The following is a 22,231-nucleotide window of genomic DNA, read 5'->3' as shown; positions in this document are numbered from 1 at the left end:
GTATATTGAAAGCTTCAGTTGTGTTAACATGTTTAAAATTATGTTGAGTGATTATTAATAATTAAGTGGACAAGTCAGAGGTGTGTGTGTTTTATATACACTCAGATCTGATTCGTGGAGGTGGCTCAGGAGCAGATCTCAGTCCTGAAAGCAGTAAAACGTGCGAGCAGCTGGCGGCTGACAGCGCAGCGCCTGGCGCCCACAGCTCTCCAGGCTGATAAGTGCTCTGACAGAGGCAGGGGACATTCATTCAGGGCTGAGACTCGCCACATCCTCAGCAGCCCAGAGAGCTGTAAAGTGAAATTAAAGAAACACCATCCCGGTGATCTAGAGCATTAATACCACGCTTTATGTTGCGGGTTTATGCGCCCTGGCGCGATCCGGCGCGCAACAGAAGGCGAGCGCACATGGGCGCACATTTGTCCGTTTGAGTCAGTCACCGCAGGAAATAACTGAGATAAAGTTCAGCCACCGACAGGAGAGAAGCGGGAGGTTATCATGTCGGATTCCGCCCCCTGTCAGGGGAACGCACGGAGGTCCTCTGCGCTGGCACGTGGGAACAGACCACCGGACCTGGAGCTGTTGGAAACCACGTTTATCGAACCGGGGACACCGGTGGGCGACGGCACGTTTCGACACAACATGCCAGGGGACGGTAACACCCCCAGTGAGGCACCCCCCATCCACCTGCACCCCTACCTATCCCATCCTCGGATGTCTATGCGGATGTCGGTGTACAGCACCGGGGTCCGACCGGTCGTCACCCGCGCCTACATCCAGGGACGCGTGTACAACTTTCTGGAAAGGCCGTCTGGCTGGAAATGCTTCGTGTATCACTTCACTGTGTGAGTGTTTTCATTTTTCGTAATCATCCTGATCCATGGGGCATTAAAGGATATAATTGCAACTCTAAGATCCTAATTAAACAGGGAGTTAATTGCGCATGTAGAGCCTTGAAGCACTCCCTCCAAAGAACTGCTAATCCTGTGAATTTTAGACAGATGCTGCACAGATACCACTGCACAACTGGGTGTCCCTCTACAAGTATTATAGGGATATTTGAGTCCAGTCACAGCAGATTATAAAAAAAAAATGACATATAATCCATCACAGACAGAATCTGAGACACAAAAAGTTGGAGCACTAAAGGATCCTTTATCGCCAAGCAATTAATTTCCCAGAGCAGGTCTGTGTTTTGAGCTCAGTGAGACTGTAGCAACAGAACTTTTAAACTAATCCAACCTGACAGGGAGGGTTTAAGAATACTTTTCCTGCCTGACAGGGTGACAGGTGTGTGAGGCTACCTGCTGCTGAATGAAAATCAAACATAAATAATACAGCAGGTAATGAAAGTAAAGCTGATGTGGTGGGGTGTTATCTGATGAAGCACCAGTTTCACAGAGAGGAACCCATGGAGCTTCAGCGTCCAGCTGAGAGACCAGTGGATCCAGACTGTTCAGGAATGTGGGATGTGATCTCCCAGCTCACCCCTGTGCGCGCTGCCTGTCCCCACTTGCTGCCACTGATAGCAGGCAGCTAAACTTGGCAGTGAGCGTGTGCTGTGGAGGAGGTAGCAGCCCTTTGCGGCGCTGCCACCCGGTGACCCTGCCGTGTCGGAGGGGACACAGGGAAGCGCAGGCTGTCGGAGCAGTTTAGAGTCTCTGTGACTCAATGGGAGTGTGAGCCAACACAGGGCAACTCACATACATTAGTATAACTGTACCATACACACTAACAGGGCAGCGAGTGGCTGCTTCGATCACAGAGTTTCTGTTTAAGCATCAACACTTTGAATATTATATTTATTAACATGCAAGATGAGATGATTTTACTTTTCTAGATACTGATTTTAAGAAAGTTAGAGAAACGACAAGACAAACGTACATATTAAAAATAAGCCACACAGGTCAAAGTTCACCGAAGTTGAACTCAGATTGGACGTGAGCGGAAGGTGAAGTTTCGCCACTGATACATTTGTGTTTGTGTGACTGTGCCTTCACGCTGGACTATGCTCATTCACTTTGAATGGGGTGACGTCAGGGCCCGATCACACATACACAAATGTGAACTAAATATTGTGGGTCAAAGTTCACCAAAGTTGAACTCAACACACGAAACCACGCTGCGATTGTCTTCGCCACAGAATTCAAATGTTTGATTCCCCTCCTTGCTCTCACATATTGGATGTGAACAAGTGTTGACGAACTGCATCGTGGTTCTGTTGCATTGCGTTGTTGCGTTGCGTTGTTGCGTTGCGTCGTTGCGTTGCGTCGCTCACACTGTGTATGACGACAGAGCTCAAATGTTCACTTTGCAACGGTAGCACCAGCCAATCAAATGCTCAACCCATTCAAAGAAACAGTCAACGTAGGTGCGAGCCAATCAAATCACTTCAATGTGAAAGTGCAGGCAGCCGGGGAACCTGGTGTGTTTATCTGGTTGTTGATTTCATTTCCTGTGTACTTCTCTTCAGCGTTGTATTGATAGCTAGCTTGTCACGATAGCTTGAAAGCCGTCTATGTAGCGTCCCAAGCATGAAACCAAGCGTTGGGCTCTTTCACCGTCAAGCTCAACGAATACGTCGTCCAGAGTCAGTGTTAAATGTCCCTCTCATTGATATGTATGATGGCGATTCTCTGTTTTTATAAACAAATCTTTCAGTTTGTCACTCTCATCTGTGATGGGTGCAGAAACACAGAGATCCACGCTCGAAATCCTGTTTCCCACGGCTGACCGAGCACATGCAAATGGTGAAAGTTGAACAAAGCGGATCTTCAGACATCAAGTCTGCTGAAAACCAGCCAGGAAATTGCTTCCACCAAGACAGTGCCGTCTTGAATGTGTCTGTTGTGTGAGGGCTTCAGTCCACGTGAATGGGAGACAGAGCTAATATTCGCAGGACTGAGGTTTTATGCGATCGTATCTCTACCGACAAAGACGACAGGAAGCTCGACACCGAAATCCAATCAAAAACTTTACAGAACAAACGCCCGGGCACTGTTCATTCATTCCAGAGTTATAGTTTAGTTAAATTTCATTAGGGTTGCTTAAATTTCTATTGTGTCTCGCAATTTTCTTTTCTAACAAAACTCTCCATACGAGCGGGTGTTTGTCCGGAGACCACGTTACGATGATGTCTTTAAACGTCCGCCTGGTTCTCGGGGTCAGTTCAGTACCTTGTTTTGCTTGAGTGGGAGAAAATCAGTTAGGAACAAGCACGGCCTTATCACTGACCCAGAACTCCAACGTCAGAGTCTTATCAGAGGTACCCTTGTGTGTGCGTATTTGCACATGCATATATGTGTGTCAGCTTGTGTGTGTGTGTGTGTGTGTGTGTGTGTGTGTGTGTGTTTGTGTGTGTGTGTGTGTGTGTGTGTGTGTGTGTGTGTGTGTGTGTGTGTTTGTGTGTGGTGATACAGAGACTTTGCAAGTTGGTTTTATTATTGTAAAAGAGGCAGCGATGGTTCATTTCCCTGAAAAAAAAGAACAAGGCTTTGTACAATTAATAAAGCAATCCCCCACGCTCTCTTGATTAGCACTTTGGAATGAAAGAGCATTTCTCCATGTTTTATTGTTTGCTGGCTTAGCACCACTCGCTTGTTGTCGGTCTGCACAGTGCTGCAGCTTAGCAGTAAACGCACTATTTTAGTGTGGAACAGCATGGATGCCTCCCACCTGCTGGTTGCAGACGAGTCGACCGGGAAGGTTAAGAGAAAAACCCCAAATCGGATGGTGTTTTTCAGAGCCCATGTTATGTCAAACAGTATCAAGCTGCAGGAAGTAAACGCCGACATAATTCTAATGATTTAAGAAGCAGGGTAAGAGTTCACGCCTGGTTATTCTTTTCAATTTGAGCAACATCTCCGACTCGAGTTGCTTGTGCTCTATCCTATATTTTACAAAGTGGGGGGGAAAATAAATCTGCGCTTTTATCTTTTTTCCGTTTTCCACACTCCTGCCTCGCTTCAAACATATTTCATTGGAGTCTGTTTTGCAAAAGCACAGGAGCTGAGGTTCTTAACGGAGCAGAGAGACAAGGTCACTCGCTGTTTACCACCTTTTATCTCGGCGCTATTAACCCCACGCACGCCACAGTTTTGGCTCAGGCCGTGGCCAAGGCTTGTGTTGACTGTCCGAGTTTCAAACAAAAGGGGGGGGGGCTCCGGCCCTAAAAGCTCACTGTAATACATTTTGTTTTATCTTCCGTTGCCGAATTCATCTTCCTGTGTCTTTCCTGTCTTTCATCACTTGACAGCACATTAAGCCCCTGATCAAAATACAGGACGAGTGTTGTTCCAAACAGGACATTTGATGGTAACAGCCAGTGACATGGTCAGCAGTGTCACTACTCACCCTCATCCCGTGCTCGGCTTTGTCTTTACACTCGCTGCACAACAGACTGCGAGTGAATGTGTCCATCAATAATAGATAGGAGCAACGCTTTGAGCTTTTGTTTAGAGTTCAGTGGTGCCTATGTAGCCGAGCCAATGTATTATTTTGTCTGTTGCTACACCAAGCCCACTGGTGCCAGACAGTGACACAGGGCCTGTATTATCTATAGGCCTGGAAAGTAAAGCGGGTGAATTACGACGGTGCGGTTTGCGAGGGAGCCACTGACGAGCCAGATAGTCTCAGATGGATTAAACGTGAAGCAGAAGTGTACGCTCAGCATACTGAGTCTATGTTTAATGGCGTCTCAAATGCTCTGAAATAATTTAAGCGGAGCATCACTGACAAATTACAACCATTAGCATAGCGTGTGGAAAGTTTGATGTTTGTTTGCGTTTCCTTTGATCCTCTCTCAAGCCGCCTCTTGTCACATTGGAGCAGGAGATTTTAGGAAGCACACTGCGTCCTCACTTGCGACCTGCTCTGCTCCGCTCAACAGACAAATGTGTGCTTACTTACGGGGAGGCAGGCTGCCTGGGTTTTGATGTCGTTTTTGCAGGAGAACAAAACTACAGAGTCATTAGTGCAGCGCTGTGTTGTCGACTTGTTCTGTTCTTTCAGACAGGACCAGCTGCTTTGTTAGCTTCGCTGCACACCAGCCCGTCTTCTCTGAGAGGGTCCTTCCTCGCTCTTTTATCTGTGTTGACGTGTGTCGTGCACATTCAAGTCCGCGTGTGTGCGCGTGTGTGTTAGTTTAAAAGGGGGTATTTGGATTCCTGGCTAGTCTTCAATAAACTGTAGCTGTAGCGTGTGGTGATAAGGGGCGTCCGTGGTGCAAACACAGACTGGAAACTATAACTCCCTGTGCACATAGTTTCCATCAAGTCGGCTCATATGGGCACGAGACGGCGCTTGTTTAGTTGCGTCTGCACAACAGTTTGAAACGATATCAACGAGACGATTGTGGAGCAAACGCTTCCTCCAACACACGTCGAGATATGTCACTTCCATACTGGGTTTCCTCAATGTCACAGTTCCACCGGATCCCCATGAAATTTGATTCAGATCAGTGACTGTGTAAGTAGATCAAGGTCACGTCTCCACTTCCTGAAGCCAAATTATCCTGGATATCATTTGGCGTCTGCGTCAAGGACCAATCACTAGTCAATCTCAGCTTATAGCATCAAAACCTGAGCACCTGAACATACATCAGTGTGATAACAACTACTTTTTGTTAACATGTACTTTTACTTTTACGTTTATGACCTTGCCATCATGGGCCGATTCAGATGTTCTGGCTTCACTTTTTGGGAAATCGTCACGTCGTCCATTTCTTTATATATCGTTTGTGGTTTTAGATATTCTTGCGAGTAGTGATTTTACCATCAGCCTCTGTTTTACCTTGTGTTCAGGGCTAATTTGAAAATGTTCAACATACCAGCAACCTGTTAACTGAGACTGTAAACATGGAAATCATTAACGCATCAGCATGTCAGTACCGATGTCAGTACCAAAGTTGAATAGGCTTATATGTATTTTTAGTTCTTTGAGGATCTACTTACAAAGTTTTCTCAAATGTCCATAACAACCCTCCTCAGGTCTATGAGTGTGTCTCTGAACATATAAAGTAGATTCATGCAATTACGATGCAGCATTCGAAGTGCTCACTGTACTCAGGTTTAGAAATGAGAGAAGGCAGCAGGGTCGCACTTTATCTAAAGAGGAAACAACCCTTTCACCCTGAGTTTGTTCTGTTTGTGCCACGTGAATTCATTCAGAGCGTCCGTCCTTCGTCGCAAACACATCTCTCGACCGGCGTGAAATAAAAGTGTGTCTTTGACCCAACCTGTCTGCAGAGGTTTCATCATCACATCGTGTCGTTCTTCATTTTCCGAGATGAGTCTGCCAACCGACAGGCAGCTAAAGCGTACAGTAAGTCTAATAGCAGCGACTGTAGTGCGTGAACAGGAATAAAAAAAAACGAGGGCATTCATGGCTCGGCAGGCTGAAGCACACGAGCACAAGGTTATGAGTTTAAGAATGAGTGATCGCCGTCAGCGCTGCTCTCCCATTTTCATCCACCACCGTCAAATTAAACAGGAAAACTTTAATGAGAAGCTGTGAAACACGATCACTAAAATGTATTCACCATATGCACAAGCTGCCAAATATCAAAATACAGTCGTGCAGAGATTCCTGTTGCTCCTCAAATATGTAAATTCTGATGGAATTTTGAGTTTAAAAATTTCATATGAAAGAAGTTAATGTCAATGCAGCATGGAGCCTCATCTGGAATAAATAAAATATATTTCTCTTAACTACGTTGAGGAGTTACAGATGCCGTTAGAACACATGTGACCTTGAGGGGGGACTAAGGAGAATGTTAAAGAGGAATTTTGTGTTTGTTGATCGTGTGTGTGTGTGTGTGTGTGTGTGTGTGTGTGTGTGTGTGTGTGTGTGTGTGTGTGTGTGTGCAAACCTGTTAGATTATTATTTGTCGAGTTTATCATGTGCTTTGCATTCATATGCTGGAGTTTAACAGGTTCACAGCTTTCCCCTCTGGAGGAATGTCCTTGAATGTTTGCTTGAATTCACTCAGATACTTTTTCATGACAAAATATCAAGTAGTCTTATGTCGTTCTTTATTTATTTTTGAAAGTGGTTAAGAAGAAGGTTTTTTCCAGTTTGAATCAAAGTCTGATGTGTTGACATAAACATCAGCGGAAAGTGGAGCGGGGAGATTTGTGTTTTCCTGACTTGACTGATGAACAGGTGATGATTTTCAGTTTGTTCAGTTGGATTTAAATGATCAAATAAAGCCGTTTCTCAGACCTGAACTCCGGAGGACGTTCAAAGTGGAGTCGGCCTTTCATCCGTGTGCGAAGCAGCAGGAGCTTCTCCGCTCAGACGCGTTCACAACAGCACAGAATTCTCCGGAGCGTTCAGGTGAAGGGTTGAGCGGCCGGCGGACGTAAAGGACGTAAAATATTGATTCTGCTGCGGAGATCACATGTTTATGTTTACATCACATCGACACCGGCCTCAGCTCTCTTGACATCTTCGCCTTCTACGTGTATGGCACCGCATTTCCATCCTGCGATTTTTGCGTTTGTCGTGTGTTCTGACATCGGCTCCTGCTGACATTCTACAGACTTCAGGGGTATGGCTGGAGAAGTTTTCACAGAATTACGGAGGCTCTCACTTTTGCGTTCACACATTCAGCCCCTCTGGAGAATTGGTTCTCTGGAGTTCAGTGCATCTGTGAAAGCAGCCCAAGGAAGAAACTCAGAAGAGCACATAGGCATCCTCTGCCAAAGCCAAACAACTTTACACATGACTGTCTAGTTCTTATAGTAAAGAAGAAAAAAATTTTGTCTCAGATCATAAATATCAGCAAATTAAATACACCAGATTTTTGTAAGATGTGTGTATCTGTGACGACCCGTCCTCTCTTCCTGTTTTATTTTGTAACTGTCTGTGTTCATGAGCTCCAGCTTCACTTCCTCCCATTGCTCCCAGCACTGCTCTCACCACACCTGCACCTCTGCACCAATCCCTCACTCAGTATAAATTACTCCTTCTCATTCACCGCTGCCCCGCAGGTTGTTGCACTACTTCATGTCCGACATTCATTCCTCATGTAGCCCTCCTGTGTCTGACCATGGCCTGTTTTGGTTTCTGCCTGTGTCCTGTGTGTTTAGCTGCCTTGTTCTGGTTTTCTGACTTTTTTTTCCTGTTTTGGGATTTGGGGATTTTTGCTGTGTGCCTGCAATAAAACTGAATTTGTCGATTTGAACTTCGAGTTTTGCCTGATTCCTTCATCTGAGTCTCTGTTCTTGGTCCATTCATCACAGTATCTTTCCTTGAAACATATTCTATGTCCTGAATCTCACCCTTAAATGTATCAGAACCTAAATAAAGTGGGATCTTCCAAGTTTGTTGTAAATGATTTGGGTTATTTATGTGTATACAAATAAACAAAACAGACCAACTTATGCGTTTATGTCAAAGCCCAACATTTCCCCTAAATTCAATCAAGCCTCACCAAATCGCAGACACTGATACAAATCCGTGCTCTAAGTATAGATTTACAATCTCTGCACGATTTCATGAGAAATTCACAACCCTCCTGGATCTGCCCCCTTAATTGAATCTGCTCCAGAAGTAAATGGGTTCTTCCTAAGGTCGCATGCATGTTTCAATAAAATTGGTTATGTAATTTTTGCATAAACCTGCAAACATTATGACCATTAGACCAACGGCAACAAAACATAACCTTTGGCAGAACATAAACCATAAACCTATATCGTTTTCTTTCCTCTCCAGGTTTCTCATAGTTCTGGCTTGTCTGATCCTGAGTGTCCTCTCCACCATCGACCAGTACCAGGCTCTGGCCCACACCACACTCTTCTGGGTGGTGAGTGTTGAATTTGATTCATTTGAAAAGTGACACCTGGAATTAAACAATAGAAAATAACATTATCGTGACCCTCAAAGTGTTTTAAAAGCAGTGATCAGATCAGAGGGAGGCTTCGCTAAGAGGTGCTGGGGATGTAGTAGTTTATCAGCTCAATAAGTTAGTTATCTACAGGTATCTACTGTTCTCTCACAGCTGGATGCACCTCATCTTAAAATCCAGCAGAGTTTGGATAGAGTGACATCTAGATAGCTTTCTCCTTTCGGACTCTGTGTCTCATTTCCAGTTTTCAGTCGATCTTTTAAAAAGAATCCTCAAGTCAATGTTCTGCAAAAACTACAAGTGGATCCATTTTGCCTCTGAGACTGAAACTCGATCATCTGCTTTAAATGTGGGAGAGAGGGAGGTTTAAGAACATGGCCACAAATACAAGGAGTTTAAACACAGTGAAAGAAACAAACTGCTCCAACACCTGTAGTATACACACTCACAGATTATATATATATATATATAGGTAAAACAAATCAAACCACCTCATGATGGGGTTAGACCTGCTTATAACTTCCAAACACAGGAAATGAAACCACTTTCAATTCCATCCTCATCGTATCCATAATATTTTGGTTTCATTTCTGAATAGTTGGAGGAAGTGGAGACGCGTTTGTCCTTCTATTTCCTGACAGATATTTCCCTGACATACATACATCTAGTAACATGAGCATATAGAGAGAATATTGATACACAAAGTGATTTTAAGAGAAAATCCACTGTTATATAACACGTGTTAAAGTCTGTAATGTTTCTCCTGCTGTAGCGGTTGCTGCTGCAGATGTCCGTCCTGCCCACGCTCATCTCGTAGATTAGATCTGAGTTTGAGAAGTTTGCCTTTTCCAATGAATTATGTTGTATTACTAAAAAGTAACGCCACACCGGTAAGAAACGGCGCTCGCAGGCACTTGGTGCCGCAGCTCGGGAGGCATCCGGAAGAAGAAAGTGTGGGGCGGCGGGGGGGGGTCTTAAAGAGCCCGGAGCTAATGATGCTTATTTCAGCGTTGCATAACAGGCAGTTTGAGATAAATAAGCATTTTTCTTTGAACTGTGAATCACACAAAGCAGCTGGAGTGGAGTCGTAGAATAAAATTATAGAGCTGTGAATGAGAATAATGTTTCTCCTTTAAGTGGTTAAGGAGGAGCTTTGTTCCTATTTCGTGTCCAATAAATCGTTTTGATTATTTAGAAATGGTAACGATGCTCAAACAACCGCGCAGATAACGTACTGGTCATTTTCACTCGATGTTGATAAACCTGTTTAATAAGGCGCATGGTAAATATGCAATTAATTTTTATTGCATCCTTTCGTTGACTATATTTTTAAAGGTGTCGCTGCAAACAATCCACACCAAGACCGAGGCGTTGCTATAGAAACGAATATCAAATCTCAGTTTTCTCGTTTCAAAAGCAATTTCATGGATTGATTGACCTAACTACTGCCTCCCGAAAACAATTTAGGGACACATTGTTTGGAACAACATCAGCTTTTTCTTTTCTATGAGCAATTTCAGGGCGCCCCGCTGGCCCAAGGGGGCAAAGGCACCTCCTCTAAAAATCAATAGTCAAACTTAACCCCCGAGACGCCTGTTTGGGTGACGGGTGAGTCTTTGAGGCTCAGACAAGAGAAAACCCAAAGAAAGGATGGAGAGGGAGCGCGAGGGTTTTTCATGGCGGAGGACTGGAGCAGGCCACGTGTCACGAGTTCACCTTGGCCTGTGGATAATGGGATGAAATGGTCACGGCTGTTCATGAGCTGGCACGCCAGGAACTCAAATCCTATTGGGCTCACTGAGACCCCGGCTGCTGCTGCAGAGGCTCCTGTGTTTAACTCAGACCTGTAATTAAATAGAAGAGTTTGTATTTTGTCACCAGCGCCACAATATAACGAGATGTATTTTATGGTGAAATGTTTTTTTCTTTTTCCCGTGCCCTGGCTTCACCCTCTGGAGATATTTAATCTTCTTATTCTTCTGCACGGATAATGAATAATTAATATTTACCAGGCTACTAAACCAACCAGAATCTCAAACATTCATCTTTTCAAATCCTCAGTCCCACAGGGGCCGTTTTGTACTCTGTGCTTTCTGGTTAAGAGATTTGCTCTGACCCTGGCTTTCCCTCACATCTCCGACCACAGAAGCATCTTCCTCTCCTTCTTTCTTTCTCCCTGCACACTCAAGGTTAACACTGTTCTCACTCTGTTACGTGGAGGTGCAGCGGCGGCCGACAGTGTTTGGCCAGATGTCTGAAAGTCTGCCCAGAGGATTCACCTCCTCACAATCATTTGTTTGCCCACGAGTCAAATTGACTTTGAACTATTAAGTTTATTCATTTATACGTTTAAAAAAAAAGAAAAAAGAAGAGCGTTGTTACATTTCCTGGCAACATGACGTGTTTAACTTTGTGGCTTCACCGACAAAGACCACAGAGTCACTCACTGATGCAAATTACATTATTGGAAAGGGAGGATGACGGATGATGGGGTTCGAGGAAATGAGGGGATGAACTGAAATGTCGAACTGGGATCGATGATGGGTTTTGGTGGAAAGATGCTGTGGAGAGGAACCCAGGAGAATGAGACTCTGTGTGGGGGGAAGTGGTAAGAATCCTGCACATACCCCTTGTGGTTCCTATGATGAGAGAGAAGGCAAAGGAGGACGACAGGAGGGGTGGGGTGGGGGGGGGGACCTGCATTTATGGCTTAAAGCAAAATGTAGCCCCCATCGCTCTAGCGTAATTACATTTGATTCAACATTTGAGGCAGAACTTAGATTTATATTTATTTTCATTTGTTTATAGGAACAAGTATATTTGTTTTTAATTAATAATGAAATAACTTAAAGTTCATTTTAACCTCCTGCACAAACAATAGAACTGTCTCTTGCCAGCAGGGCAACAGATGGACAGAAGACAACCAACTTCTCAACCTACCATCTGTGAATCAGACTCTAGAAATGGATTGTTATCATTTAAGAATCATTTAGGAAACATATTTTAAATGAGCCACTGGTTTTCTAATTGTCATCTGGCAAATGTTTTTGTCAGATATAATGAAGGTTGCTTCCGTCATTCCTAATACAACATATTCACAAGAACATCAAGTCACAGTGACCTTTGACCTCTGAAGATCCTTTGAGCAAATGAACCGGAGCCTTTCCTGAGACGCAGCGTTTTACATGAGACGGACAGTCTTGCCTCTGACTGGTGTCACCTTGTTCACAGGCATGAAAACAACCATGTAGATTCTCCTCTGTTTCTCCTTTTCAACCTTCCAGTAGAAATCCTCGGAGAATAAATCAAGAAATAGAAACATTTTAAACATTATCTTCCGAGAGCACAATTTAACACATTCTGACGTTTGCTAAGACGTGAAGTTCACTGATCAGTCTTTGGCTCTGATGAAGGAAGACACCTCCGACTATTCCCAGCCGATCACATCCTCCCTCCCTCTGCCACGTTCCTCCTCCCATCATCCTCTGCAGAAGGATTATGTCACCATGAGAAATCTTCGAAAGGCCATTGATTCGCTCTCAGACGGCTTCATTTGAAAACGCTTGTCAATTATTGAGGGACACATGGGGGGGGGGGGGGGGGGGGGGGGGGGGGGGGTAATTGCAGTCTCATTCACACCAGTTCATTAAATGCAATTTTGTGCCGTACTTCATTTTTATAAAAATCCATGTGCCCTCGAGGAGAAGTGGAGGAAACTTGAATGGAATGGAAATAATGATGCATTAATTGAGAAGCTCTTAGCTCCGTGTTTGGCGTCGGACACATGCTGTGTGGCTCGTTTCCGTAATTGTCATGTGAATTACAAATAATTAGGAGAATAACAACCAGAAGAAAACTAGGGGACAATCCAGATGTGTGTGTGTAAATATGAAGCTTCCACCAGCAGCTGTTTATCTCAGCACTAAGGATAGAGACAGTTAGTGCGGCTAAGTTTGAGTCATAAAACTAAATATATACATATATAAACTCAAAATAATGGAATATATTCACATATTTGTACGGATTAAGTAATGTTTTTGGAGACTCAGACAGTGTCTTTTTGAAAAAACACATATATACGACAACAAACTCATTTTGCACAAAATATAATTCCGACCAAACATATATAATAATTATTAATTCTTGATTTATGGTAGTAAAACAAAATTATAATGTAATTTTAAAGTGTAAACTCGACTGCTTTTGTCCACAGAGGCGCCCGAATCATCGAAAAAGAGTTTCTCTTTAAGTATTGGTTCAAAAACATAATCATTTTTTTCGTCTATCAGGTCCATTTAGTGCATTTAGCAGCAGAAGTACAGAATGAGTCAATGGCGTGGACCAAATTACTCAGTGAGAAACGGTGGATCTGTGGCAGGAGGATCAATAACCCTTAATGAATAACAGTGACTCAACAGCTGCATCCATTCAATTCACCCAATATCTCTTTTAATTCACACTTTGCTGAAGTCGAAGCAGCTGTTCAGGTGTTGCTGTGTTTTTATCTCCCCCCCACCTGTCCGTCTCCTTCATGTGTCTGTTCTCCTGTTTGTGTGCGTGTCCCCGTTTCGCTGCCAGGAGATCGTCCTTGTCGTGTTCTTCGGCGTGGAGTACTTCGTCCGCCTCTGGTCGGCCGGCTGCCGCAGCAAGTACGTCGGCATCTGGGGCCGACTGCGCTTTGCCAGGAAGCCGATATCTATTATAGGTGAGTACACAACCCCCCCCCCCCCATCCTTGCAGACACATTTCCATAAGACACGCACACAAACAGACCTCTCATCACCCCCCCGCCCACGCACGACATTTAAACAATACGTGTAATATATCCTGAGCTGCATCCCAAAATGAGAGATCTCACACAAATTCGGCATGAAATTAAAACTGTCACTGATCTTCTTTTTCTACCTTCAGTCTTTCATTTATAAAATTAGAGGCTTCAGTTTATTTAAATATGCAGGAATGAATTTTAATGTTTTTGTAAAAGTTGTTATTTCCACTGATTTATAGAAGAATAACTGATGAAAACTTCTACTGCACTTTGGTCTTTCACTGATGTAGGACAACACTTACACCTGTTCAGTGAACTGCTGCTTGCTTCTACTTAAAGTCGTTTATTCTCCATCCGTACAGACCTGATCGTGGTTGTTGCTTCGGTGATCGTTCTGTCAGTGGGATCCAAAGGGCAAATGTTCGCCACCTCTGCTGTGAGGTAAGAGGCCGGTGTTTCTTCTTCTGTGAATAAAGATGGACGACACGTCTCCTCTTTCCCTCCTGTTGCACAAAAATGAGGCAAAAACTATCCCGAGTACAGCTGCTGCCTGTCGGTCAATCGTGATGTTTCACCGCCAAATCAAGTAGATTTTAATAATGTGTGTTTGGGTAAATTGATAGATTGTATTTGGATTTTTAAATTGAGCGCGTAGATCGATAGCTTTTGATTGTTGTTTTGTCAGGTGTTGGGGGGGACGATATATCTTCTAGTGGCTGTGAGATAAGAACTACATTAAATGACAGAATCCATCTTTTGAGAAATAAATGTTTAGCCTTTACTTTTACTTTTTAGTTTACATTAACATGGAGGAGGTCTACATGACCAATACTGCAGCCACTATAGCGATCACAATGATCTGGCTTCTCTTTTGTGGAGCAGTCACATCGTCCATCTTTATATACGTTCTAAAAATGTAACTGAAAAATACCTTTTGTTTATTTTACTGGCTTCTCTCTAACGTTAGTCCTTTCTTTACTGGTCAAAAAACCCACCAACACTTAATAACATCTGTTTTTTGTCTGCAATGGGAATGAATTCATTCGGTATTCACTCCAGGGTGCAAAGACTCTGCCGTAGAGACTCTGATCGGCAGCGATGGAAACGTGATGAACGCGCTAATTGTGCGAGACAGTGAGGTGAGAGAGCTCCTCAGCTTTCAGGGCGTTAGTGACATCGAACATGACGCGCCGCTGCTGGCGAAGGGAAAGGAATCAATCACCTTTGTTTAGAGGGTTTACCCAAATAAAATAAACTGTTTACCACCTAATTTTGGGGTAAAAGAGGTGATGGCGTGCCATTAAATGTGGGGCATAAAGATAAAGAAATCATTTTCCCACTTTGATATTAAATACACCAGAGATTGAGTCTGGATCTCCACCTTATCCAACATCTGTGGAATGAATTGACCGACTGTGAATCAGGTTATATCATCACTAACGCTGCTGTGAGTTAAATAGAAGCAGAACGTGGCGCTGAGCTCGGGGGGGGGGGAGCCTTCCACAAAGAGCGGAAACAGATATGAAATAGTTTTGGACTGAGATGTTAAACAATTGATATGGATGTGAGGTTTTATCCATCCACATACTTTTGCCTCTACTCTGTGTGTGTCTGTGTGTGTGTGTGTGTGTGTGTGTGTGTGTGTGTGTGTGTGTGTGTGTGTGTGTGTGTGTGTGTGTGTGTGTGTGTGTGTGTGTGTGTGTGTACAGCACATATCTACATTAATTAATTTAGTTTGAATCCAATGCCGAAGCCCTTTTGTTGTTTTCCAGAGGGATTCGCTTCCTGCAGATCCTGCGTATGCTTCATGTTGACCGGCAGGGAGGAACCTGGCGTCTCCTGGGCTCGGTTGTCTTCATCCATCGGCAGGTACACAAACACAAACACAGCTTCAAACGCCCGGGCTTCTGATTATTACAGGTAAAGTGGGGGCTCTCTGTCATGTGGGATTTGAAAGCCTCTCCTCATCATGTAGGCCATTATTTTTTATTACCGTGCAGCGCGGAACAAAGTATACATATGGAAATCTATCATATGGCTAAAGGAATATTCAGCAGCGAGCCACGGGGGGTGAGCTGCAGTGTAATAGGTTTGGATCTTAGGGGTGTAGACTCTGACAGAGCAGTCGTGAGGATCCCCACCGGCCTCAGTAGCTGTCTTCAGCGTCTGTGTAGAAAAGAGAGACAGTGATGAAGGTGAGCAGAGCATCAGGGACGTTGCGCTGTGCTTCCTTGTGTCGGCCTTGGCTGATGACCACGTTGTTCCCCGGCGGACCACGGTCACCGGTCATTGACCTCAGCTGTAAAGAATGTGAGAGTCAGTGCAGGTTGCCCTTCACCACAGGGTTTTCACTCGGCATGAAATAATGCAGCATTCACATCTTGACGAGCAGCCGGCAAACGCTCACGATGAGAAAGCTATGCAGAGAAACAGCTGTGGGTAGATGCCTGCTTGCAGTGGTGCTGCAACAGGGTGGGCGAAGCAGGTAATTGCTTGGGGCCCCGGAGCGGAGAGGGGGGGGCCCCAGACAAGGACTGATTGTTTGTTCACAGCAACTGCAATTGTTTGAGAACCTTAATTTCTATAATCGGCTTTGTACAGGGGACTGCAGCAGTACCATGGTGGGAAAACCACCTGACAAGAACTTTCTGCACAAACTTGTCAATCTCAGATGTTTGGTTGAAGACCAGAACGTCTCAATGTGGGTGACAGACGAGGTGTCGTTGGAAGGTTTCACTTTAACTTTACCACTTTACTTTTATCTATGAAATGCACAGAATGGCCTTCGTCCCCGAAACATCCGGGCCATTAGGATCAGTGTCAATGTGCAATACATCTTATATAGTGTAGTTCCAGGTAATGTGTATATTAGTTTCCTTTGTACATTCATAATGGGGATGAACGATTTTCTGTTAAAAGTTTCATGATGACACCAAAAAAGATGGAAACGGCAAACTTTCATGTTCCTGTCCTGTTATTTTACTGCTGGTCGACCAGGCAAACTCATTAAGTTTGGTTATTCAATTTAAAACGAACATTTTTCTTTCCTTGTGGTTTTTGGCCTTTGAGCCTAAAACTATCTTGTTTATCTGTGTTCTAGTTTTCACAAGGTTCCATGATACTTCAGGTGGAAAGAATTGTAGACATCAGTATAAAGGAAGGACTCTTAATTTTGATATTAAAAGAAGTGTCTGTACGGTGTAAGGCCCCCCGGCTCCCTTTTACCTGAGGTTTCCCAAAGTTCTTGCAACGCTCCTGCCTGCTTGAGACCCTCTATACAGGTTAAAGTCTCAGTTGTGTGTCTGAGTTACGAGGAGTTCAACAAATTAGATTTATTCGCAGGTCAGATTCAGAGTTATCCAAAATCCAAAAATGGTTATTTCTTTTTTTTTTATTTCCGCAATCACAATAAGAATCCTCCAGATTCCTCCACCCGCAGCCTGACAACCTGCAGTTTAGTTTTCTGGAAGATGGAATTTAAATTCACATAATGTTTCCTCCATTATCCAGCACCTGTGTTTACCGCGCACCCAGAGTGGTGGAGCGCTGCTGCAGACTATTTGAGGCTTTAAGTGTCTAATTATACTCCTCACTGGCTGGTTCGGGACGGGCCCTAATGTGGCACACCTGTCACATAAACTCACAAATTCTTGTTCGTGTTGTTCTCTCGTTCCCGTCTTGCGCCGCCCGTGGAGTATGTGCTCGATTAAGGCCCCGTACAGTCCCGAGGGAAACGCCGCGTGCGCTCTCAGGACAGTCGGTGCAGTCGAGGTCAAGTTCCCATCAACCTGCTCCACACCGACGCATCGCACCTGAACATCTTCTCAATTTTAGCCCTTTTGTGTTAACAGCTGGAGTTTTTAAAGTCCACGGCGTTTCGTTCAGTCTAATCAGTACCCAGTCTTCATGTTATATCAGCGTAAATACACTCTGAGAAGCATTCTGCTGCTCGTGGCTCGTAAAACACAATTTGCACAGTCGCTCCTCGCCGGCAGATGGGAAGCGCACGTCTCCTGAATGTGTTTACCGGGTCGTAGCAGCCGCGCGGCTTCTATTAAACCTTTAGTGGCGACTTAAGGACGATGCACCTGAATGCGTTCGGAGCTGTTATTTCCATGAATCAGGCACTTGTAAGTTGCAAGCGGCGTTGTTTGATGAAAGTGTTACAGGCTCTCAGCGATTTCCCCGCGGAGTTTCCCTCGCATCATTATTCAAGAGTCTTTCATTCTGAGAGCATTATTTCTTCATTTCACGTCCAGATTTTTGAAAACGCCTCAAAACTCTCACCCCTCTCTCTCTCTCTCTCTCTCTCTCTCTCTCTCTCTCTCTCTCTCTCTCTCTCTCTCGCAAAGTTGCTGCATGAATGCAAATTAGCTCTGCTCCTGCTCCAAACTGTTTGTCTGCACGACTATAAACTATTTATTTGTGATCCATTCTTAAAGATTCATGCCTTTGCTAGGATCAAATAGGCCGGAGGTCAGAGAGCCACAGACGAGGGGGGAGGAAGTTGGAAAGTATTGAAAAACTGACGAATGCATTGTTCATGTGGGTCCTTATAACAGCAGAAATATGGAATAATGCCAGACTGATCGTTTTAAGCACAACAACTCTGTGCCAGAAGAGAAGCCCCTGAGCTGAAAGAGAGTGTGAGTCCACCTTTAGCTGAACGACACGAGCCGGCAGAGACAGACGAATACGCCGAAAACAATTTTAATCATCTTACTCACAGCACATGTACATGAATATTCACATCCACATGTCATGCTATCGGCAAATACAGCCACGCCGGACTGGACCCAGCCACATGGATATTTCCTCATTTTAATTTCTACATTTAATTTATTCATCTCTCCTTGTTTACCGAGTTTGAATAATATGCATTTGCACCTTGTGTGTTTCAGGAGCTGATCACGACCTTGTACATCGGCTTCCTGAGCCTGATCTTCTCCTCGTACTTCGTCTACCTGGCAGAGAAAGACCACGTCGACAGCAGCGGCTCCGTCGAGTTTGGGAACTACGCCGATGCTCTGTGGTGGGGAGTGGTAAGTGTGTGTGTGTGTGTGTGTGTTTGTGCGTGTGTGTGTGATGATAAAGATGGTATTTCATGTATTTAACAATGGACGATGAATCTCCATTTTGTCCAATTGAACGCAGCAGTGATCGAGGAGTGGAACCGTGAGTAATTAAATCAAACTTAATCATAAAATGAACACAACATATACATCAGAGGGATGAGAACTACCTATCATGACAGAAACCATGTTTTCACATGTACTCTTTAATCAGTTCTTGATCATGTGAGGATTAAACAGCTGATCTGTTTGTTTTTATATTTACGTGGCTGTGTCCAGGTGCAACTTCGAGGAATTGTGCGCCGGCGTTTTCTCTTTTCCCTTCCTAAAGGATGGTTCGATGTTTCCTATGGGGAAGGAGATAAGTTAGGAAGCATTGAAGCTCCTCTCGTTAGGAAGGCTCCTAAGCAAAATGTGTGATGCTTGTGAGGAGCTTAGTTGTTCACCAGTGTTGAACCAGGGACTCGATATTTAACGACACCTCAGGATGTACATTTGAAGATGAGAAGATTAATTGTCCTCGTGTTTCTTCAGTAAATATGAAGCTTGGCGGACTGGAGCCTGGAGGGGGAACAACACGCCCGGCACTCGCTGTGTCTTTGTTTAATTTGTACTTAAACTGTTTATTCATTCTTTATGCTAAGCTAAGCTAACAACCTGCTGGGACATGACAGTTTTACAATCATCTCATGTAACTCTCCTATTGCAGCAGCATATTAACAAAAATGTCAAAAAAATATTATTTTAATTACAAGCAATACTTACAAGCAATACTTTGACCAAGTTCTTGTGAATATGGTCAATGTATTTCTTTATCATTTCTGTATTGTTGTTATATCATATATTATTACTCAAAATAATTTACAATAAGATTAATTGATTCTGATATCAATCTTTATGTTTTACTTTATTGCAACATTAAAAGTAACTTGTGTTTTATAGAATATAGCAGTGCATTCCACATGAAGCAATAAAAAGCACAAGTTACTGTGAACATCAACAATGTGTGTAGAACAAACAGGACAAAGACATTATCACAGGGGACGACATCAATTCAAAGAAAGTCCCACTGTTGATGAAAAGGGATTTAAAATGATGAAAAGGGATTTATTTTCTTGTCCATATTTCTTAAGCTTCCGAAGACGTTTCCACTTGTGTGGAGAACAGTAATTTAAAGGCCAGTTTCTGATTCCCAGCATAAATAAAGCAGATTTTTAAAGGAACAACAACTTATTGGGATCTAGTGCTGTGTGAAGCAGAGATATAGTTAGAAACACATGCAGGATACACAGGACGATGCCAGCCCAAATTTCTCATGTAGTAAACCTCGTTCTAAAACCATCCACAGTTCTGACCCAGAACGAAAAGACTGAATCAGGAGGTTTAGTATTTGAGGCCCGGAGAAAACATAAAAATAACATTTCAGTCCATAATAACGGATTGAGAGGTCGATGTCTTTGTTGTTCCGAGTAGTACGAGCCGACAAGAAAAAAGCCTTTTGCTCTTCGGGACGTAGTCACTTCTTCGTTTGTATGTTTTTTGAAGTCTAGCTTGTCATGGAGCCAGAAACCAAGGTTGCCAAATATTGTTTTAGTAACATTCCCCTCTTGCCAAAACGAGGGTTTTTTCAGAAAACATTGTTGTAAACAGTATTTTGGCAAGTGAGAGGTCAGATATAGACTGTGTTCTATCCGCACTACTGTTGTTGCTGTAGGAGTTGTGCTGGAGACCCTCGGGCACATCAAGTGGGCCGCTAATACAATCAGCATCGCAAGTGTGGTGCAGAGAAAACGGGATGAGAATGTATTTTCAGACAATAACTCACCAGCTTCTCTGCTTCTTGGAAACTCTGGTATTAAAAAATGTTCACACACACAAACACAGAGCGGAGTAATAACAGCTTCTCTCTTATCAATAAAGGTTTATATTGGAATATTCACACATTGTACAGTGGCTGTACCGCGAGTGTGTGTCAGGTTTCACTCCGACACACTGACGATGTAAATACGAGTCAGAGCGGTGAGGTCAGAGTTGTGGTTGGAGGGTCGGGGGGGGGGAAATATCGGCCTCATGCACGACAGTAGAACTCAAAGCTGATCTGGTCACAACCGACCACAGCCGTCCATCAGACTTTTAGAAGTTTAAAGATTTCCTCATGAAGCCAGCTGCGTTGTGACTCAGTTAAAATGTCCTCTCCATACTTTCTATTAGCTCTGCTGGCGACTCTGCTTTGTGAGTTGCAGTGTCTGTCGTCAGTCCTTCATTTGGCTCTTGATGGAAATTCGATGGATCGCCATACGTGTACATACATTCCTTCTCCCACATGGAGGAAGTCTAACTTTCTTTGCTGTTGCATCACGATATTTCACATTCTGAGTTTCGGACCGAGACGTCTCACCAGCTATTCAATGGATTTTGATTAAATTTGACAAACTTTCCCACTTCTCTCAGGATTAACTGTAATAACAATGTGTTTTAATCCGGTGAATTTATTCTGTTCGACTCTACTTTATTACGAGCAAATACCTGCCAAACAAATGACGGTTCCACCGGCCTCAGCCGTACTGAAAGTGGTGATTAGATCACCGTGTTGCATTGTCACTGAGAGCACGTCAGCATGCTGAGGTTACTTAGCATTTAGCCAAAGTACAGACTGTGCCCTCATGGAGCTGCTGGTACGGCACAGCAGCAAGAACTAATGTATGCATGACTCAAGTAAGTTTCAGGACTATACTTCTGCAACTGATCAATAAATAATTAAAAATGTTATGGATATTTTTTGGCTGGTGGTGGTTTGTATTCCTCTTCTCTTCCTGCATGTTAATGAATTGAAGCCAAATTGAAGCGTCTTTTAGTAGTTATACGTTTTGTTGTGTTTCTAAGGTGACGGTGACGACCATCGGCTACGGAGACAAAGTGCCACAGACCTGGATCGGAAAGACCATCGCCTCCTGTTTCTCAGTCTTTGCCATTTCCTTCTTCGCCCTGCCTGCAGTGAGTGGAAAGAGGAATTGCATAACCTCGTCATATTTCAGGCTGAGGTGTCATTCAGCAGCTCTCAACTGTTGTGTTCGATTCCTCAATGCTGCTGTAATACATCCTGCCTGGTGAGGGACGTCCACATGGAGCATCTCAGGTCCTGAACAAACTTTGTTGGGATATAAGATAAGATTAGAAATAACAGCTTCATCAAATCTATGAATTATTCTCTGGGAAAAGAAGATTCACCCCTTTGTCCATATCTGCCCCAAAATTGTATTAATTCTTTCTTGGCCCATGTCTGATCCTTCCAAGGTTCATAGAAATCTGTTCAGTAGTTTTTGGATAATCCTAAAAACCAAAGAAACCAGTAAACAATCGTATACAGGGGTGAACACATAACCTCCTTGGTCGAGGTCTTTTTATAGGCAAGTAAACATAAAGCATTGTTCTTTGGTTCATTTTTCATAGTGATTTATGCAACTACCATTTTAATCTATCGGGTTCTGTGACTAAGGGAAAAATATGTGTAAGTGTTTAAAAATGAAGGAATAATGTGCTGAT

At 43.7% G+C, this 22,231-nt stretch overlaps 1 protein-coding gene across 2 annotated transcripts in view; it reads left to right on the top strand.

The window, feature by feature from the left end:
• Window positions 1-245: 245 nt before the first annotated feature.
• The window catches only part of kcnq1.1 (potassium voltage-gated channel, KQT-like subfamily, member 1.1), a 33,366-nt gene continuing 11,380 nt past the window's right edge, over window positions 246-22,231 (top strand). The window contains exons 1-7 of one of the 2 annotated variants that reach the window (XM_034581501.1): window positions 246-845; window positions 8,716-8,806; window positions 13,427-13,553; window positions 13,979-14,057; window positions 15,389-15,485; window positions 18,518-18,658; window positions 21,572-21,682. In XM_034581501.1, the coding sequence (XP_034437392.1) occupies window positions 499-845; window positions 8,716-8,806; window positions 13,427-13,553; window positions 13,979-14,057; window positions 15,389-15,485; window positions 18,518-18,658; window positions 21,572-21,682 (993 nt within the window). In that variant the 5' untranslated portion in view covers window positions 246-498. The remainder of the gene's footprint in view (window positions 846-8,715; window positions 8,807-13,426; window positions 13,554-13,978; window positions 14,058-15,388; window positions 15,486-18,517; window positions 18,659-21,571; window positions 21,683-22,231) is intronic. The other variant, XM_034581502.1, reaches the window with a different exon arrangement.

The sequence above is a fragment of the Hippoglossus hippoglossus genome, chromosome 3 (assembly GCF_009819705.1).
Source record: "Hippoglossus hippoglossus isolate fHipHip1 chromosome 3, fHipHip1.pri, whole genome shotgun sequence".
Classification (NCBI taxonomy): domain Eukaryota; kingdom Metazoa; phylum Chordata; class Actinopteri; order Pleuronectiformes; family Pleuronectidae; genus Hippoglossus; species Hippoglossus hippoglossus.
This window is presented reverse-complemented; position numbering and strand designations above follow the sequence as displayed.